Here is a 17289-nt window from a genome sequence, read left to right on the forward strand (position 1 = left end):
TTATTTGTAATTAATGGGATGCTTTTTGGATGCTCTTCACTCCACTTTCTAGAGAGGGAATAACCAATTGTTTGATAAAAGCTTGGAATGACGTGTTGAGAAATGTATAATCTGTGTGTTATAGACGTGGAGTAGAGCCTGCGTTCACTGTGCGCCGCCCAGTCCGAAAGCTTGATGAAATCTCGGACGACGACGCTGAAAGTCGGGGTGAGGCTGGAGATACCAAACCTGCAGAGTAATTTGCCAAAGCAAGCTGTGTGTGCAGCATAAGAGCTGTGATCGGGCCAATTATCTTACAAAATGCATAACTGTGTATTGAATGATGCAGCTGAGAACATCAGGGCACGCTCTCTCCTTTCCCCTCAGCATTATGTAAATTCTTTCTAAATAATTTTGAGCTCATAGCATAGACCTGCATACCTAGAAGAACAAGGCTTATATATTCTGCAGCACAACCCAGAGAAGAGAGGTTCTGATTTAGCCCATGTGTGGATAATTTTTTCTGCATTTCTCAGCTGGTGAGCTGAACTGGCCTGCAGTTGAACTTGTGGAACAATCATTTCCATTAGCTTTCATTGTGTTTTTTTTTTTTGTTTAATTTGGCTTACTTTGGGTTACCTATTTAGTTTTCTGGTTCAGGAATGTAGCATTTTGTTAGACAAAAGCTAGTGTCTAGGCATAGCAACAAAACTCTTGACAATCTTATTAAACCATGTGGTTACTCTCACACTGTTAGGAGATTCACAAGCCACCAGATATCAATGGATATAGTATACATGATTCAATTGATGACTTAGAAGTCCACATTTGGCTATGTTAATAGCAGTTCTTTATACAATAAAATGGCTTCATTTTATACTTGAAGTCTTGCTGCCTGGAATCTGGAGTCACCCCAAGTTGTAGCAAGACATCAGATCACTGCCTGAGAGATTTCAGTGGATTCAACGACAGGAATTTAAAGGTTTCATTTTCATAACAATATAAAATGCCTCAGGAAGCAACAGAAAATTAACTTCTAACTGGAAGTCTGCCTATTCAGTCTGTCTTTATCCATACTCTCTGAAGCTAAGCCAGTGTGCATTTCCAACACCCTTCCATCTTCAATAAAACTTGTGACAATCTTTTTTTTGTAAATCTCTCATCGGGAAACAGTCCGTTTTGTTTTTATTGGAAGAGGCGAGCCAATGCTCCATTTTGTTTTCTTTCTCTTCGCGTTGTTGTCGATGATTGTTTTTAGGTAGGCTGTGACCCGGTTTTGGAAACCTGCTCATTTCCTTCATGGGAGTTCCCACTGTTGTACAAGTACGCTGCTGCCGCTGACTGCTGGCACACTTCTCAGTCCAGCAGCTCCCGCCTACACCACTTATTGGAGAAGTGTCTTTGCCTGTTACAGACACTTTTGTTCAGATCTCTGGGAGGCATGTGTGCTCAGCACCAGTATTGTGAGAAGCCGCATCGAGCACTGCAAATGATGCAAGCTAAGCCTGGCTAGTTCCAATACTTTTTTGCTTGTGCAATGACATCCAAGGAAGGAAATGCATGGATATATATATTCTTTTTTTTTTTTTTTTTTTTTAATCTCATGAATATTGCTTCATAGCTATTGGGAACAGTTTTTGATAGAAGTTATACTGGATTTTGTAAAATGACTTCATTCCTGTGATTCATTAATGGACCAAATATATATTTAAACAGGGAAATATAATCAAGAAGGAAAAAAAATCATTAATGGATTCTCATTTTATATATATATAAAATATAAATTTAGCCAATCACTCTGACCAATCATGATCTTTTATTGAGCGCACAGCTCCAATTTAAAAAGAAAATGCATTTTGGAAAAAACTGGAAGAGGCTGATGCTTAAACTGCACAGTTTTAAATTCATTCTATCTGGTGAGGGGTGCCTCGTGCACTGGGTGTTTCAGGGGATCCTTCAAATGCTCCTTCATTCACTTTGGGACCTTAGTTTGAGATTTGTTTTTGACTTTGTATGTTCCTAACACACTGGGTTGAGAGAGAGAGAGAGAGAGGAAAAGTGTTTTGCCATCATATCTGCTGCAACATTTTATGTTTCACACGAGAATTCGCTCCATATTTCTTGCTATAGAAACTATTTGGATTTACAACACATACACATATATTTTTATAAAAGTGCCTTAAGCATGTTTCGCACCAGTGCCGCTAAATGGAATTGTAACAGTCGTTTGCAGATGTTACCATAACCGTGTTACAAATAAACTTTATGACATTTTTTGTGTGTTGATTTTTGGATGTTTGTTGCCGTTTTGTGTGCTCTGTACAGGTGTGATTACAGCTTTGTGCAGCTTGTCCTTTCTCTGCCAGATTCCTCAGGTTTTATATTTCGGCTCCATTATCCTTGGATCAGGAGTTCATGTCCGCATGGAGCGTGCTGGTATACTGTGCAGGGAACCTTCAAGTACTGAATTCTAACTGGAAATAGAGACTTGGATGGGGCCAAGGCAGTCTGAAGCATAACTGACTCCCTTGCTTTCCCTCTCTCTCTCTCCATCCCTCCCCATCCTAGTTCTCCAACAAGTCTGACTGTCTTTCTGATTACATGCTTCGTTGTCACTTTCCCCTAGCCAACAATGATCTATCCTATATTCTCCTTGAACATTGTCCCCTTTGGTGTCTCATTTTCACACTGTACCTTCTGTATCTCTGTCTCCCTTTCCCCAGACTCTGTCTGAAGATGGGTCTCGACCTGCTGAGTTACTCAGCATTTTGTTTAAGAAGGAACTGCAGATGCTGGAAAATCGAAGGTACACGAAAAAGCTGGAGAAACTCAGCGGGTGCAGCAGCATCTATGGAGCGAAGGAAATAGGCAACGTTTCGGGCCAAAACCCTTCTTCAGACGGTTTCGGCCCGAAACGTTGCCTATTTCCTTCGCTCCATAGATGCTGCTGCACCCGCTGAGTTACTCAGCATTTTGTGTCTTATCTTCTGGATTTATTTGCTGTTCTGTGCCATTATTCTTTCAAAAACAAGATTTGCTCAATCACAGTGTAAGCTATAATTGCTGCCAACACTGATGGAGAACTGGACAATTCTCTGCACTTGCAAACCAGCAGTTCACCTTCCCCAAAACTTGGAGTACCTCTCCTAGATACGCCCAACGCCATTGTGCTCTATCTTGACAGAAAGAGCTTGAGGTATCTTGGATTTTCAAGGCCAATGACAGATTGAACTTCTTCACAATCAAAATGCGTGCATTAGTTAATTTCCGCAGGATGGCCTTAAATATACAGTCCTCCTCATCCTCCTTGATACAATTTCACCATCTCATCGGATTTTACAATTCCATGCCCATGGTCCCCTGTATCCAAGGTAAACTAACTACTCTCCTTGTAAGCAGTAATTTATTTCAGGCATTGCACCCTGTTATAGTGTGCCTTACCCATGTGGGACCTAGCACTGGGCAACCTTGAATGAGTGCTGGTGGTTCCATAACATCCATGGTCTGGGCCCCTGCCTTTTGTGCTCATACCCCTTGCAACCATCTTTTGCCTTTAGCTGACCCCTGGTTTTCCACAGAACTTGCCTTGCCTGTAGTGTTCCAGTAGCTCGACTGCAAACAAATCACCAGCTGCTGTCATTGGACTTGTTTCCCACTTTCATCTCATCGATCCCTCGCAGTTTACGTGCCAACTTTTATACTGTGGCTTTTGAGACATTAAGAAACTTGCTCAGACATTCTCTACTGGAACAAAGTTGAATTCTCTCACTGCCGGTCCATGCTCTGTGCTAGTGAAAGCTTGCATGTTGCATTGGTGATGACTGAGAGGAGCAAAGAAGATCATCAGAGACTTAGAACATGGAACATAGAACAGTACAGGAAGAGGCCCTTCAGCCCACAATGTGCAGAAAATTATACCTACTTCAATTGATCTAATCTGCCTGCATTTGATCCATATCTCCGTTCCCTGTACTTCCATGTGCCTATCTAAAAACCTCTTAAACACCGCTATTGTATCTGCCACTGCCCCCAGCAGTCTCTATGTAGTTCAAAAAAAAACTTACCCCGCACACCTCCATTAAACTTTCCGCCTCTCATGTTATAGTTGTGCCCTCTAGTGTTGGACATTTCCACACTGGGAGGAGAAAAGTTCTGACTGTCTACCCTACCTATGCCTCTCTTTGAGTGGATGTATCTTTTTTTAGAATTGTACATGCTTGTCCATGCTAGCCAACATGCCCCATCTACACTAGTTCAATCTGCCTGTGTTTAGTGGGAGAAGATCAAATCAAGGCATTTCAGTAACATCGATGGTCTGCCTGCATAAAATGCTGGTTGTAGCATCTGTCTAAATCTATAATGTGGTTGCCTAAATATGAGACTTCGCACCTTTGGTTTACTCACACAACAGCAGGTGGCCATGTTAATTCTTCCAGACTTCCAGCTTCAGCAGATAAAAGTATCTGTTGTACTCTTCAGGGACTTAAGCGAGATGCACTGAGGAATAATTGCTCTTTCAACCAGATAAATTCTCCTTTTGGCAATCATTGAATCACTGCCAAGAACTAAAGCTCGACCCATGGTGCATCATCAATCAATGCAAGAATCAAGTCAAGAGAGTTTTATTGTCATGTGTCCCAGATAGAACAATGACATTCTCACTTGCTGCAGCACAACACAATATGTAAACATGGTGTGTAGGAATGTACTGCAGACGCTGGCTTTAAATCGAAGCTAGACAAAAAGCTGGAGTAACTCAGCGGGACAGGCAGCATCTCTGGAGAGAAGGAATGGGTGACGTTTCGGGTTGAGACCCTTCAGACTGATGTCAGTTTAGTGGGTGGTACAGTGATATAATGTAGTCGAAGACAGTAAGACTGGAGGAAGGGGAAGGAGAGAGGGAAAGCATGGGCTTTCATAAACAGTACACTGTAAACAATATAATAAACGAACAAAGTTGTGTATATATACAGATATACACACACATATATATACACACACGTGTGTGTGTGTAAACATGTACACATAAAACAAACATACAATAATAGTGCAATAATAACAAGAATGAGCTTATTTGAGGAGTGTAATTGTAATTCATTCATTGGCCAAGTATGTAACAACATACAAAGAATTTGATTTGTCATACAGTCGTACCAAAAAAGCAACAAGACACACACCTACATCAAAATTAACATGAACATCCACCACAGCGCACTGTGATGGAAGGCAATAACGTATTATCTCCTCCCCTCCTTTTCTCATGCGGTCGGGGCAGTCGAACAATCTGCAGTTGGGGCGATTGAAGCTCCTGCAGTTGGAGCTCCCGATGTCAATCCTTAACCAAGGTACTGCAATGTTAAGTCCGCAGGCTCCCACAGTTGAAGCACCCAAAGTCGCTCCCCAGCAAAGGGACTGGCAACTCCACGATGTTAGGCCGCAGTGCGGACGGAGATACGATAAGGGAAAAGTCGAGGAAAGATTTTTTTTAAAGTTTCCCCCACATAACACAAAGCTATAGATACCCAAAAACGCAATTTAACAACAGACTAAAAACAACAAAAGAAGAAAAGGATGCGACAGACTTGGTGAGCTGCCATCATACGTCGCCACCTGGTTGTAAAATTTAATAGCCTAATGGCTGCCGGGAAGAAGCTGTTCCTGGACGTTAGTTTTCAGGCACCTGTACCTTCTTCCCAATGCAGGGGTGGTGTAGGACTCCGATAATGCTGGCTGCCTTTTTGAGCCAGCGGCTCCGGTAAATCCCTTTGATGGTGGGGAGGTTAGAACCTGTGATGGACTGGGCAGTGTTCACAACTTTTTGCGGTCTTTTTTGCTCTTGGGCATTCAAGTTGCCGAACCAGGCCGTGATGCAGTCAGTCAATCTGCTCTCTACCGTACTGTAACTGGAATTAGGAGCAGTATTGGACGGTTGCCAGGACCAGCAACACAAGCTAACAATCGTGTGTGGTCTGAAAACAAGTGTGTCTGCTATAACCCACAGTAGGGCACAAGCTCATTCCCTTTGTCATGTCAAGTGTTATGGTGCTAGAGATTTCATCTCAGCTCAGTGTTTGCTTACATTAGAAGCATGAATGGTACAAATGCCCACAGTCACCTTAAACTTCAGCCTCACAGCTGAAAGATACAAACAACTAGAGGTCAGCGGTTTTCAGGAGCTGGGTGTGTCAGCTCTCAATCCTTCTGAACAAATAAATAATTTAGCTTTCCAAAGGAAACAAGGTCGTGAACAGTGATTACTAGGACGACTAGGGGAATGCAGGGGTTACTTGAAATTAGGGAAATCAACGTGCCTACTGCTGGGGTGTAAGATGCACAAGTGAAATATGAGGTGTGTTCCTCCATTCTGACAGTGGAGGAGGCCCAGGACAGAAAGGTCACTGTGAGAAGGGCAGTTAAAATGTTTGGCTTCCCTCCATTATCCCTCCCGTCTTCCCCAGCCAACAATGGACCTTTATGGGCTCTACCCTTCCTATGACATCTGCTGCTGGCCCTGATTTATTGTGGCCTTTTCTTACCTCATGTTCCCTCCCCCTTTACTTTCAGTCTGAAGAAGGGTTCCAACCCGAAACGTCACCCATCCTTTGTCTACAGAGATGCTGCCTGACCCATTGACTTACTCCATCACTTTGTATCTATATTTGATATTCACCAGCATCTGCAGTTCCTTTCTACACACTGGAATGTGAATAGTTTGCCAGTGGCCTGAGAGCTGATGAACCTGTATAGTTTCCCCCCTCCTTTGTGTCCTTCTGGTAAATGTCTGCAATTCGATTTATTCCTTTTGGCATTGCAGCTTTCCCATGATGTGGCTTGCATTTATTTTTTACCAGAACAGAAAATGCTGGAAACACTCAGCATATTGGGCAGCATCTGTGGAAAGAGAAACCGAGCCAATGTATCGGTCATCTTGACCTTTGGGTTTTTGTCTCAGGGACACGGTTGATAGCCCACCTTCAGTAGATTGGGATCTGTTGCCATTGCAGAGACTGTCCTATCTCCACCATCACTGTCCACTGTTCTACACTAGTAACACGTTGCAAAGCAGAACAAAACCCACAGGCTGTTCTTCCAAAAATCCTGAGTCACGGGTTGTGGCTGGTGATTGGAAATTTGTCACTGGGGCTCCAGCATTTAAGAGTGAGTTAAACCAGGAAATCATTGGAACAGCCATGAATGAGGTGGTTTCTCCCTCCTTCCCCTCCCCTTCCCAACTCTCCCACAGCCTAATGTCTCCGCTTCCTCCTTTCTTCTCCCCCCCCCCCCACAACCCTACATCAGTCCGAAGAAGGGTCTCGACCCGAAACGTCACCTATTCCTTTGCTCCATAGATGCTGCCCGCCCGCTGAGTTTCTCCAGCATTTTTGTCTACCTTCGATTTTTCCAGCATCTGCAGTTCTTTCTTAAACGTGCAGTAGGACCTTGTGGCCGGCAGGGGGGGGCACTGGTCCGGGGAGAGAGTGCAGTAGCACCTTGTGGCCGGCAGGCGGAGGCACTGGTCCAGGGAGAGAGTGCAGTAGCACCTTGTGGCCGGCAGGGGGAGGCACTGGTCCAGGGAGAGAGTGCAGTAGCACCTTGTGGCCGGCAGGGGGAAGGCCCTGGTCCAGGGAGAGGGTGCAGTAGCTCCTTGTGGCGGCAGGGGGAGGCACTGGTCCAGGGAGAGGGGTGCAGTAGCTCCTTGTGGCCGGCAGGGGGGGGGGGGGGGGCCACGGGTCCGGGGGGAGAGGGCAGTAGCAGCTTGTGGCCGGCAGGGGGAGGCACTGGTCCAGGGAGACTTTGCTCATTTTATATCTCCATTTCAATCCTTTCCTTTGGCTCACTTTCAATCCATGGATTCAATGTTTCAGACTCTCTCCCTCCCCTCCCGCTGATCCAACACAACGTTAATCAGAGCACCTCATATCGTTTCCATATCCCCTCCTCTCTATCCTTCTGTTGTTATCTACACCAGAAGACAAAGAGTTGCAATAAAATGTAGACAAAAATGCTGGAGAAACTCAGCAGGTGAGACAGCATTTATGGAGCGAAGGAAATAGGCAGCGTTTCGGGTCGAGACCCTTCTTCAAACTCAGCTCCACAGATGCTGCCTCACCCGCTGAGTTTCTTGAGCATTTTTGTCTACCTTCGACTTTCCAGCATCTGCAGTTCCTTCTTAAACACCAAGTTGCAATAAAATATGGAGGAACAGCACCTCATATTTCGCTTGGGGAGCAACACTGGAAATTGGAGGAACAGCACCTCATATTTTGCTTGGGGAGTCTGCATCCGGCGGGCATGAACATCGAATTCTCCCAATTTTGTTAGCCCTTGCTGTCTCCTCCCCTTCCTCAGCCCTCGGGCTGTCTCCTCCCATCCCCCAGCCCTCGGGCACCTCCTCCTTTTTTCCTTCCTTCTCCCCGCCACCCCCTATCAGTCTGAAGAAGGATTTCGGCCCGAAACGTTACCTATTTCCTTCGCTCCATAGATGCTGCTGCACCCGCTGAGTTTCTCCAACATTTTTGTGTACCTTCAGTTGCAATAAAAGGTGTTTTTTGGGTGGGCTGCCAGTGACCAGTGGAGTTCCGCAAGGGTCGGTGCAAGGGCCACTTCTCTTCACGTTGATTATTTTCTAAGTCGAGAGAGAATGCAGAAATTGGTGGTGCAAAGGGTCTTGGAGTGCTGGTATAGGACTCCCAAAAAGTCAATTTGCAAGTCGAATTGGTGGTAAGGAAGGCAAATTCACTGCTAGCATTTATGTCAAGAGGACTGGAATACAAACACAGAGATGTAATGCTGAGGCTCTATAAGGCGCTGGTCGGGCCGCATTTGAAGTAACATGAGCAAATATGGGCCCCACATCTGAGGAAAGATGTGCTGGCTCTGGAGAGGGTCCAAAGGAGATTTACTTGAATGATTCCAGGAATGAGTGGGTTGGGTACAACATTTAGTGCAAGATAAAGTCCGATTAAAGGCAGTTCAAAGGTCTCCAATGACGTAGATAGGAAGTCAGGACCACACTCCAGCTGATGAGAGGATGGTTCAGTTGCCTGCTAAACAGTTGGGAAGAAACTGTCCCTGAATCTGGAGGTGTGCGTTTTCAAGCTTCTGTACCTCTTGCCCGATAGGAGAGGGAAGAAGCTAGAGTGGCCAGGGGGCAACTCATCCTTGATTATGCAGCTGGCCTTGCCAAGGCAGTATGCAGTGTGGATGGAGTAAATGGAAGGGAGATAGATACAAAATGCTGGAGTAACTCAGCCGGACAGGCAGCACCAAAGAACCCCTGGAGAGAAGGAATGGGTGACGTTTCGAGCCGAGACCCCTTTTCAGGCAGTCAGGGGAAAGTGAAACGAGAGATATAGACGGTGATGTAGAGAGGTATAGAACAAATGAAAGATATGCAAAAAAATAACAATGATAAAGAAAACTTTATTGTTAGCTGTTTGATAGGTGAGAATGAGAAGCTGGCGTGACGTGTGTGGGAGGGATGGAGAGAGAGGGAATGCAGGGGTTACTTGAAGTTAGAGAAATCATACCCCTGGGTTGTAAGCTGCCCAAGCGAAATATGAGATGCGGTTCCTCCATGAATATTGATCTCTCTCTAGAGATGCTGCCTGTCCCACTGAGTTATTCCAGCATTTTGTGTCTATCTTCGGTTTAAACCAGCATCTGCAGTTCCTTCCTACTCAATGGAAGGTTTGGGCTGCATCAATGGAGCTGTTCCCAAACCATGCTGTGATGCACCCTGATAGAATGCATTCTGGAGAGCATCTGAGCCCTTCTTCAGTCTGAAGTTAATGCAGCACTTTGTAAACCAGCATCTGCAGTTCCTCTGATGTTTCGAAGCGCATAGGCGCCCTCTGTGCTGCCGCTGCGTCACTGCACCGGGAATCGTATTAGCACATGCGCACTCATACACACACACACTCATACTCACACACAAACAAATATGACACCTCACACACTCACAAACCCATACACACACGGAGACGGAGTGGGACACACACAGGTCAGCTTGGTTACACTTCACACAGAGGTACACACCACACCGCTGCTCTAGATGTCAGCACACACACAGCGAGGCACAAACAACACCTCACACACAACCACGCTGACCTCCCGGTGGCTCAGCACTTCACACACACACACACTCTCTGTCCATACACACCACACACACACACACACCTCATATTCCGTTTGGGGAGTCACATCCCACACAAACACACGCGTTACACCTTGTTGTCTCTCATACCTCACACACATTCACGCCCCACACACACTAACATTTACCCCACACCCGATCCGTCAAGACACACAACGTTGCCTCACGCTACACTCACATTCACACACATACAGCTACAATACCACATGCAGTACACATGTTTCGAAACACACACCTCTGTGCTGCACACTGCACATACACACTCACACACACACACACACACACACACACACACACACACACACACACACACACACACACACACACACACACACACACACACACACACGCACACACACATACACACACACACACACATACACACACACACACATACACACACACACACACACACACACACACACACACACACACACACACACATACACACACACACACACACACACACACACACACACACACACACACACACACACACACACATACACATAAACACACACACACACATTCACACACACACAACACGGCGCATGCGGACTGCCAACCAAAGATACTAGAGAAACCCATTAAAAAAAACTCTCATAAATTTGATTCCCAAAATGGAAACGCGAAACAAATGACCCACGAGCCCATGACCGAACACGCGGCTCCTGCCTACTGCGCATGTGCAGTGCGGCGGCCATTGGAGGCGCAGGATGATCATCCCCGTGCGCTGCTTCACCTGCGGCAAAGTGGTCGGCAACAAGTGGGAGGCCTACCTGGGCCTGCTGCAGGCCGAGTACACCGAGGGGTGAGTGCGCCGCGCCCGGGGGCTTAGGTGTCGGAGCGGGCCCGGGGACCGGGGACTCGGGTGACGGAGCGGGCCCGGGGACTCGGGTGACGGAGCGGGCCCGGGGACTCGGGTGACGGAGCGGGCCCGGGGACTCGGGTGACGGAGCGGGCCCGGAGACCGGGGACTCGGGTGACGGAGCGGGCCCGGGGACTCGGGTGACGGAGCGGGCCCGGGGACTCGGGTGACGGAGCGGGCCCGGGGACCGGGGACTCGGGTGACGGAACGGGCCCGGGGACCGGGGACTCGGGTGACGGAGCGGGCCCGGGGACCGGGGACTCGGGTGACGGAGCGGGCCCGGGGACTCGGGTGACGGAGCGGGCCCGGGGACTCGGGTGACGGAGCGGGCCCGGAGACCGGGGACTCGGGTGACGGAGCGGGCCCGGGGACTCGGGTGACGGAGCGGGCCCGGGGACTCGGGTGACGGAGCGGGCCCGGGGACCGGGGACTCGGGTGACGGAGCGGGCCCGGGGCGGACGGGTCTCGGCGCCGCTGGGCGGTTGGGAAGGGCCCGCTCCCCGCGGGTGTTAAGTATCCGAGGAGTCAGAGAGTCACTCAGCGCGGAAACGGGCCCTTCGGCCCACCCTACCCATGCTGACCCACCTACACACGTCCCACCTGGACCCGTGGCCCAGTTTTAGTTTAGAGATACAGCGCGCGAAGTAAGCAGGCCCTTCGGCCCACCAGCGCTTCCCGCCCACTAACACTATCCTACACGCACTATAGGGACAGTTCTTACATTTTTACCGAAGCCAATTAATCTACAAACCTGTGGAGTGTGGGAGGAAACCGGGGCACCCGGAGAAAACCCATGCGGGTCACTCATGGGGAGAACGTGCAAACTCCACACAGACAGCACCCGTAGTCAGGATCGAACCCGGGTCTTCGCCACTGTGAGGCAGCAACTCTACCGCTGCGCCACCGTGCCGCCCTTATCCGGCCTATCCATGCACCTGTCCAAGTGTCTTTTAAACCGCATAGCGTGAGAAGGTCACAGGTCTTTTCCCCAGAGTTGGGGAACCAGAGGTCATTGGTTTTGGGGGAGGGAGGGGAGATTTAATAGGAACATGTGGGGCATTTTTTCCACGCATTGGGTGGTGGGTGTATGAAACGAGATGCCAGAGTTGTGGCAGGTACTATAATAACATTTAAAATACATTTGGTCAGGTAAGGTGTGTAGGAAGGAACTGCAGGTGCTGGTTTAAACCAAAGACAGACACAAAAAGCTGGAGTAACAGTGGGACTGGCAGCATCTCAAGAAAAAAGGAACAGGTGACATTTCGGGTATGAAAAAGGGACTAGACCTGAAACGTCACATATTCATTTTCCCCACAGATGTCTTAGGTATGGTATTGGTTTATTGTCACATAGAAAATAGGTGCAGGAGGAGGCCATTCGGCCCTTCGAGCCAGCACCACCATTCATTGTGATCAAGGTCACGTGTACAGAGGTACAGTGAAAAGCTTTTGTGTGCTATCAGATCATATAACACATGGGTACAATCAAACCATACGCAAATATAACAGGTAGTGCAAAGAGAAAAATACCAATGTCCACAATGACGTAGGTTGGAAGATTGGGACTAGACTCCAGTTAATGCTCAGTGGCCTGATAACAGTGGAAAAGGAGCAGTTGCAAAGGTTTAGGGGGATATGGGTCAAATGTGGGGAAATGGGATTAGCTTAGATGGGGCATCTTGGTTGGCAGGGGCGAGGGGCTGAGGAGCCTTTTTCTGTGCTGTATTTGAAATGTTATGGCCACACAGAGAGGGGTAGAGGAAAGACAGCAATGGGTGGACTGATTGAGCCATAGGGCAAAGTTGTGCCTGAAGGTAGACACAAAATGCTGGAGTAACTGCGAAACAGGCAGCACCTCTGGAGAGAAGGAATGGGTGACGTTTCGGGTCGAGCCCTTCTTCAGACAGTGCCTGTGTCTATTGTCGGGCTGAACTGACTTTTTCCATCTTTGCCGTCCGTTTCTATCCTGTTGCCTTTGGAGGGATATGGACCATGTGCAGGCAGATGTGCAGTCATTGTGGTTAGCACAGATGTGGGCTGAAGGGGCTGTTTCGCTGCTGCAGCGTTCTGTTTCCACGTAGGCAAGGGTTTTTTTAATCACAAATAGCTCAATAACCTGTGATGTGAGTCTAATTTAGACAGAGTGGAAATGCCCTTCGGCCCAGCAGGTCTGCTCCGACCAACGATCACACTTACTACACAACAATACAATACAATACAATACAAGTGTATTGTACTAGTACTATGTACTACGTACATGTACTAGTTTAGCCGTACATTAGTTTGGTTTAGATACAGTGCATAAACAGGCCCTTCGGCCCACTGAGTCCACGCCGATCACTATTCTATCCTACACATGAGGAATAATTGACAGAAACCAATTAACCTACAAACCTGCACATCTTTGGAATATGGAAGGAAACTGGAGCACCTGGAGAAACCCCACAAGGTCACAGAGAGCATGTACAAATTCTGTACAAGCAGCACCTGTAGTCAGGACCGAACCAGGGTATTTGGTGCTGTAAGGCAGCAACTCAACCGCTGTGCCACCCTCAATGAGTCCCTTTTATTAAAGATAGAGATACATTTCTTTACTAAATGATGGAGAATGGGCAGGAATGAAGGTTAGATTAACAGTACCTATGATCTCTGAAGAGTGTTAGGGACTATACAGAAACCTACCCTTTAGGGTTTTGTATTCTCCGATGCTGATTTAAGATATTTTTCTAGCGTACGTTTCTCTGTTAAATTTATTCTGATAATACCATCTTCTACACCATTACTTCTGGTACAACGTCTCTCTTTTTCAACTGTCAATTGCCTGCCTGTCCCTTGGTCTATACTTCCCGTGGCTGCATCTTTCTCCTCCTTCCTCTTGCCCCTCCACGCACACATAAACTCCCACTTACATTTTGAGTTAACACGTTTGACGAATAGCAGCCCCTCTTTGAACAAAGTATTTCACATGCAGCATTCTGGATTTAAAATCAAGATCACTGGGGGTTCTAGAAAAGCAATGCTTTTAGACTGCCCGGGGGTAGACACAAAGTGCTGGAGTAACTCAGCGAGTGATGCAGCATCTCTTACAAAATTCTTAAGGGATTGGACAGGCTAGATGCAGGAAGATTGTTCCTGATGTTGGGGAAGTCCAGAACAAGGGGTCACAGTTTAAGGATAAAGGGGAAATCTTTTAGGACCGAGATGAGAAAAACATTTTTTACACAGAGAGTGGTGAATCTCTGGAATTCTCTGCCACAGAATGTAGTTGAGGCCATTTCATTGGCTATATTTAAGAGGGAGTTAGATGTGGCCCTTGTGCCTAAAGGGATCAGGGGGTACGGAGAGAAGGCAGGTACAGGATACTGAGTGGATGATCAACCATGATCATATTGAATAGCAGTGCAGGCTCGAAGGGCCGAATGGCCTACTCCTGCACCTATTTTCTATGTTTCTAGAGAAAAGGAATAGGCGACATTTCGGGTCGAGACCTGAAACATCACCTGTTCCTTCTCTCCAAAGATGCTGCCTGACCCACTGAGTTACTCCAGCATTTATTTATCCGGTTTAAACTAGCATCTGCCGTTCCTTCCTACACAATTTGAGACTGCCCCGTGGGTGGAAAGTTGAATTGCTCCAAACTTTCTGCACCTGAGGGACAGTGAGCCTCGTCTCTCATGGGTTCATAATGAAACTGAATGGCCCTGTGGTTCACTTGTTTCTAGTGATGCTTTGGACGCACTAGGCCTGAAGCGGTATTGCTGTCGGCGGATGCTCCTCTCCCACGTTGATCTGATTGAGAAACTCCTGAACTACGCTCCCCTGGAGAAATGATCCACCCTTGACTTGTGGATCATGATAATGGCAAAGTATTAGACTGGTGTGACAGGCAAATTCTACACGAAGATCTGGAGAACATGGTCTGGAAGAAGACAATTTGCATAACTGTATCATAAATAAAAATGGGGATTTTATATTATCAGTGCTTATGAATGAGAAGTTATTTGACTACTGTGCTGGTAAAAGATCATCCCTTCTTTTTAAAGAGATCTTTATTCCCTTACAGTGATTAGTGGACTGGAAAGTAATCATTTTGTCATCCTCTGATGTACTGGTGTACTGAACCATAAATGTCAGCTGTTCAGGATACCACCTACCTGCACTTTTGAAATAATTCTCACTCCAGTTACTGAGCGTTACGTCCGCTGACAGTAAAGTTCTGTGAGCATTCTCAATTCTGTAGTTTTATCTGCTCTCAAGGTGACTTTGAACCGACACTGGAGAAATGACAAGGAGGACCAAGCCAGTGCATGTGTTGTCCTGTACCTTCACAGCACGAGTGTTTGGGCATTATCCTGCACAAGTCTTTGCCTTAGTGACAAAGCCAATTTTGTGTCACAGTTAATTACTGAGTAAGACTTTGCTAATGACGAGGTTGCCACTTTCAATTACACCTAAACAAAGTGCTGCAACTAGTTAGGTTAGGCAGCATTCGAGGAATGTGAATAAATTGGGTAAATAATGCTTCAGTACCAACCTGACGTTAACGTTCTCTCCACTCTTTGATGTCTAGAAACAAGGTTTGATATTTCTTTATGCATACATTTCATTTGACTTGTGTAAATGTCCTCGCTGCAATTTTTTACAGTGAGGACATTTACACAAGTATATGAAATGTAATTTTGACTTGTAATTTAACATTTAAGTGTAGTAACCCTGCTCTTCCTGAAACTAGGTCGCAATGTTATTGTACTCTGAATAATGTGTCACTATTCCACGCATTATACAAAGTAAAAATAACATTACTACCTAAAATATAGGGGCGGTAACCCTGCTATTCCTGAAACTAGGTAATGTTATAATCTGAGGACTGTGTCACTATTCCCCACAGAAATATAACACTGTTACCTATTCAGGAATATCAGGGTTACCACTCTTACATTTTAATCACAAGTAAAAAATTACAAAAGCCTGATAATTCCTGGTCGTTCCTGATACCATCCACCACCAAACCATAAATGATCAAGCTTTTTCCCCCTGACTCACTGATTTCACTGGGATGAATTTGGATGCTAATTCCTCCTCCACAGTCGATTGGAATTGAAGCTGGAATGTTTAAAAGTTCTGTTAGACAAGGTCATGATTTAGTCAGTTGAACAGGCTGCAGGATACAGAAACCAGACCTAGCAGTCCTTTCAAGTCCAGCACACAGACAAGCACTAACTCGACACAGACTGAGCCTGGAGAGGGGCCATGTGTTCCTTGGCAACTCCAGTAGTGGACTGATGGTCCAGATTTTGCACTCAAGGCACTTTCATTCATACCTTTCCTCTCCAAAGTAGATGGGAGCAGAATAAAGCCCATCAAGTCTACTCAACCATTCAATGGGGTGGAGGATTCAGCCTTCATGTGGCCCGCCCTGTTTTGACGAATGCAATCAACCCGGTGTGCACAATCAAATAGAACAAGTTGTCCTACAACTTTAGGCTGTGCACACCCTATGTAAGAAGAACCATTCAATCACGGCTGATCTATCTTTCCCTCTCAACCCCATTCTCATGCCTTCCCCCCATAACCCCCGGCACCCAAACATCTAATCAAAAATCTGTCAATCTCCCTCTTAAAGATATCAAAAAAAGGCAGTGATGCTGAGCTACGCCACACATACCATCCCTTGAGCATTTATCAATTTATCATCAGCCTAAAATAATAAATGCTCAGCCACTGACAACCCCTTTTTTTGCAGTGCAATAAATATACTAGCAATTTGATCCAAAGCAACTGGCATGAAATGGACAGACATGTCCCAAGAAAGTTATTATGTGTAGGAAGGAATTGCAGATCCTGGTTTAAACCAAAGATAGACACAAAAAGCTGGAGTAACTCAGCGGGACAGACGGCATCTCTGGCAAGAAGGAATGGGTGATGTTTTGGGTATCTGCCTCATCGTCTATATCTCTCGTTTCCCTTATCCCCAACTAGTCTGAAGAAGGATCTCGAACCAAAACATCATCAAGATTCAAGATAGTTCATTGTCATGTGTCCCTGACAGGACAATGAAATTCTTGCTTTGCTTCAGCACAACAGAACATAGTAGGCATGACTACAGAACAGATCAGCGTGTCCATATACCATTATATAAATATATACGCACATGAATAAATAAACTGATAAAGTGCAAATAACAGATAATGGGTATAAATGTCAGAGTTTTGTCCGAGCCAAGTTTAATAACCTGATGGCCGTGGGGAAGTAGCTATTCCTGAACCTGGTTGTTGCAGTCTTCAGGC

General features: G+C 46.4%; 2 protein-coding genes and 1 long non-coding RNA gene across 6 annotated transcripts in view; 2 read left to right on the forward strand and 1 right to left on the reverse strand.

Annotated features, from left to right (window-relative positions):
• The window catches only part of LOC129713774 (myosin-9-like), a 102692-nt gene extending 100439 nt beyond the window's left edge, over positions 1–2253 (forward strand). For all 4 annotated transcript variants that reach the window (XM_055663069.1, XM_055663070.1, XM_055663071.1 and 1 more), the window contains one exon: positions 125–2253. In XM_055663069.1, coding sequence (XP_055519044.1) covers positions 125–239 — 115 coding nt within the window. In that variant the 3' untranslated portion in view covers positions 240–2253. The remainder of the gene's footprint in view (positions 1–124) is intronic.
• Positions 1976–4165, reverse strand: LOC129713775 (uncharacterized). Its single transcript, XR_008726279.1, has 2 exons — positions 2933–4165; positions 1976–2727 (listed from the first exon to the last, which is right to left on the reverse strand). It is a non-coding gene; the product is annotated as an uncharacterized LOC129713775 (long non-coding RNA).
• Positions 4166–10787: 6622 nt separating this feature from the next.
• On the forward strand, positions 10788–14978 carry polr2l (RNA polymerase II, I and III subunit L). The gene is made up of 2 exons (XM_055663073.1): positions 10788–10946; positions 14725–14978. Exons 1-2 carry the CDS (start codon positions 10852–10854, stop codon positions 14831–14833), a joined length of 204 nt encoding a protein of 67 aa, XP_055519048.1. The 5' UTR covers positions 10788–10851; the 3' UTR covers positions 14834–14978.
• Positions 14979–17289: the final 2311 nt, after the last annotated feature.

The sequence above is a fragment of the Leucoraja erinacea genome, chromosome 37, assembly GCF_028641065.1.
Source record: "Leucoraja erinacea ecotype New England chromosome 37, Leri_hhj_1, whole genome shotgun sequence".
NCBI classification, from domain to species: Eukaryota; Metazoa; Chordata; class Chondrichthyes; order Rajiformes; family Rajidae; genus Leucoraja; species Leucoraja erinaceus.

What these genes read in the sequence shown, in the direction of transcription:
- polr2l (XM_055663073.1), top strand. Translation starts at nt 10,852, where the DNA reads ATGATCATCCCCGTGCGCTGCTTCACCTGCGGCAAAGTGGTCGGCAAC. An exon ending in CAGGCCGAGTACACCGAGGG is followed by an intron (nt 10,947 to 14,724) that starts GTGAGTGCGCCG and finishes ACTTGTTTCTAG; the next exon opens with TGATGCTTTGGACGCACTAG.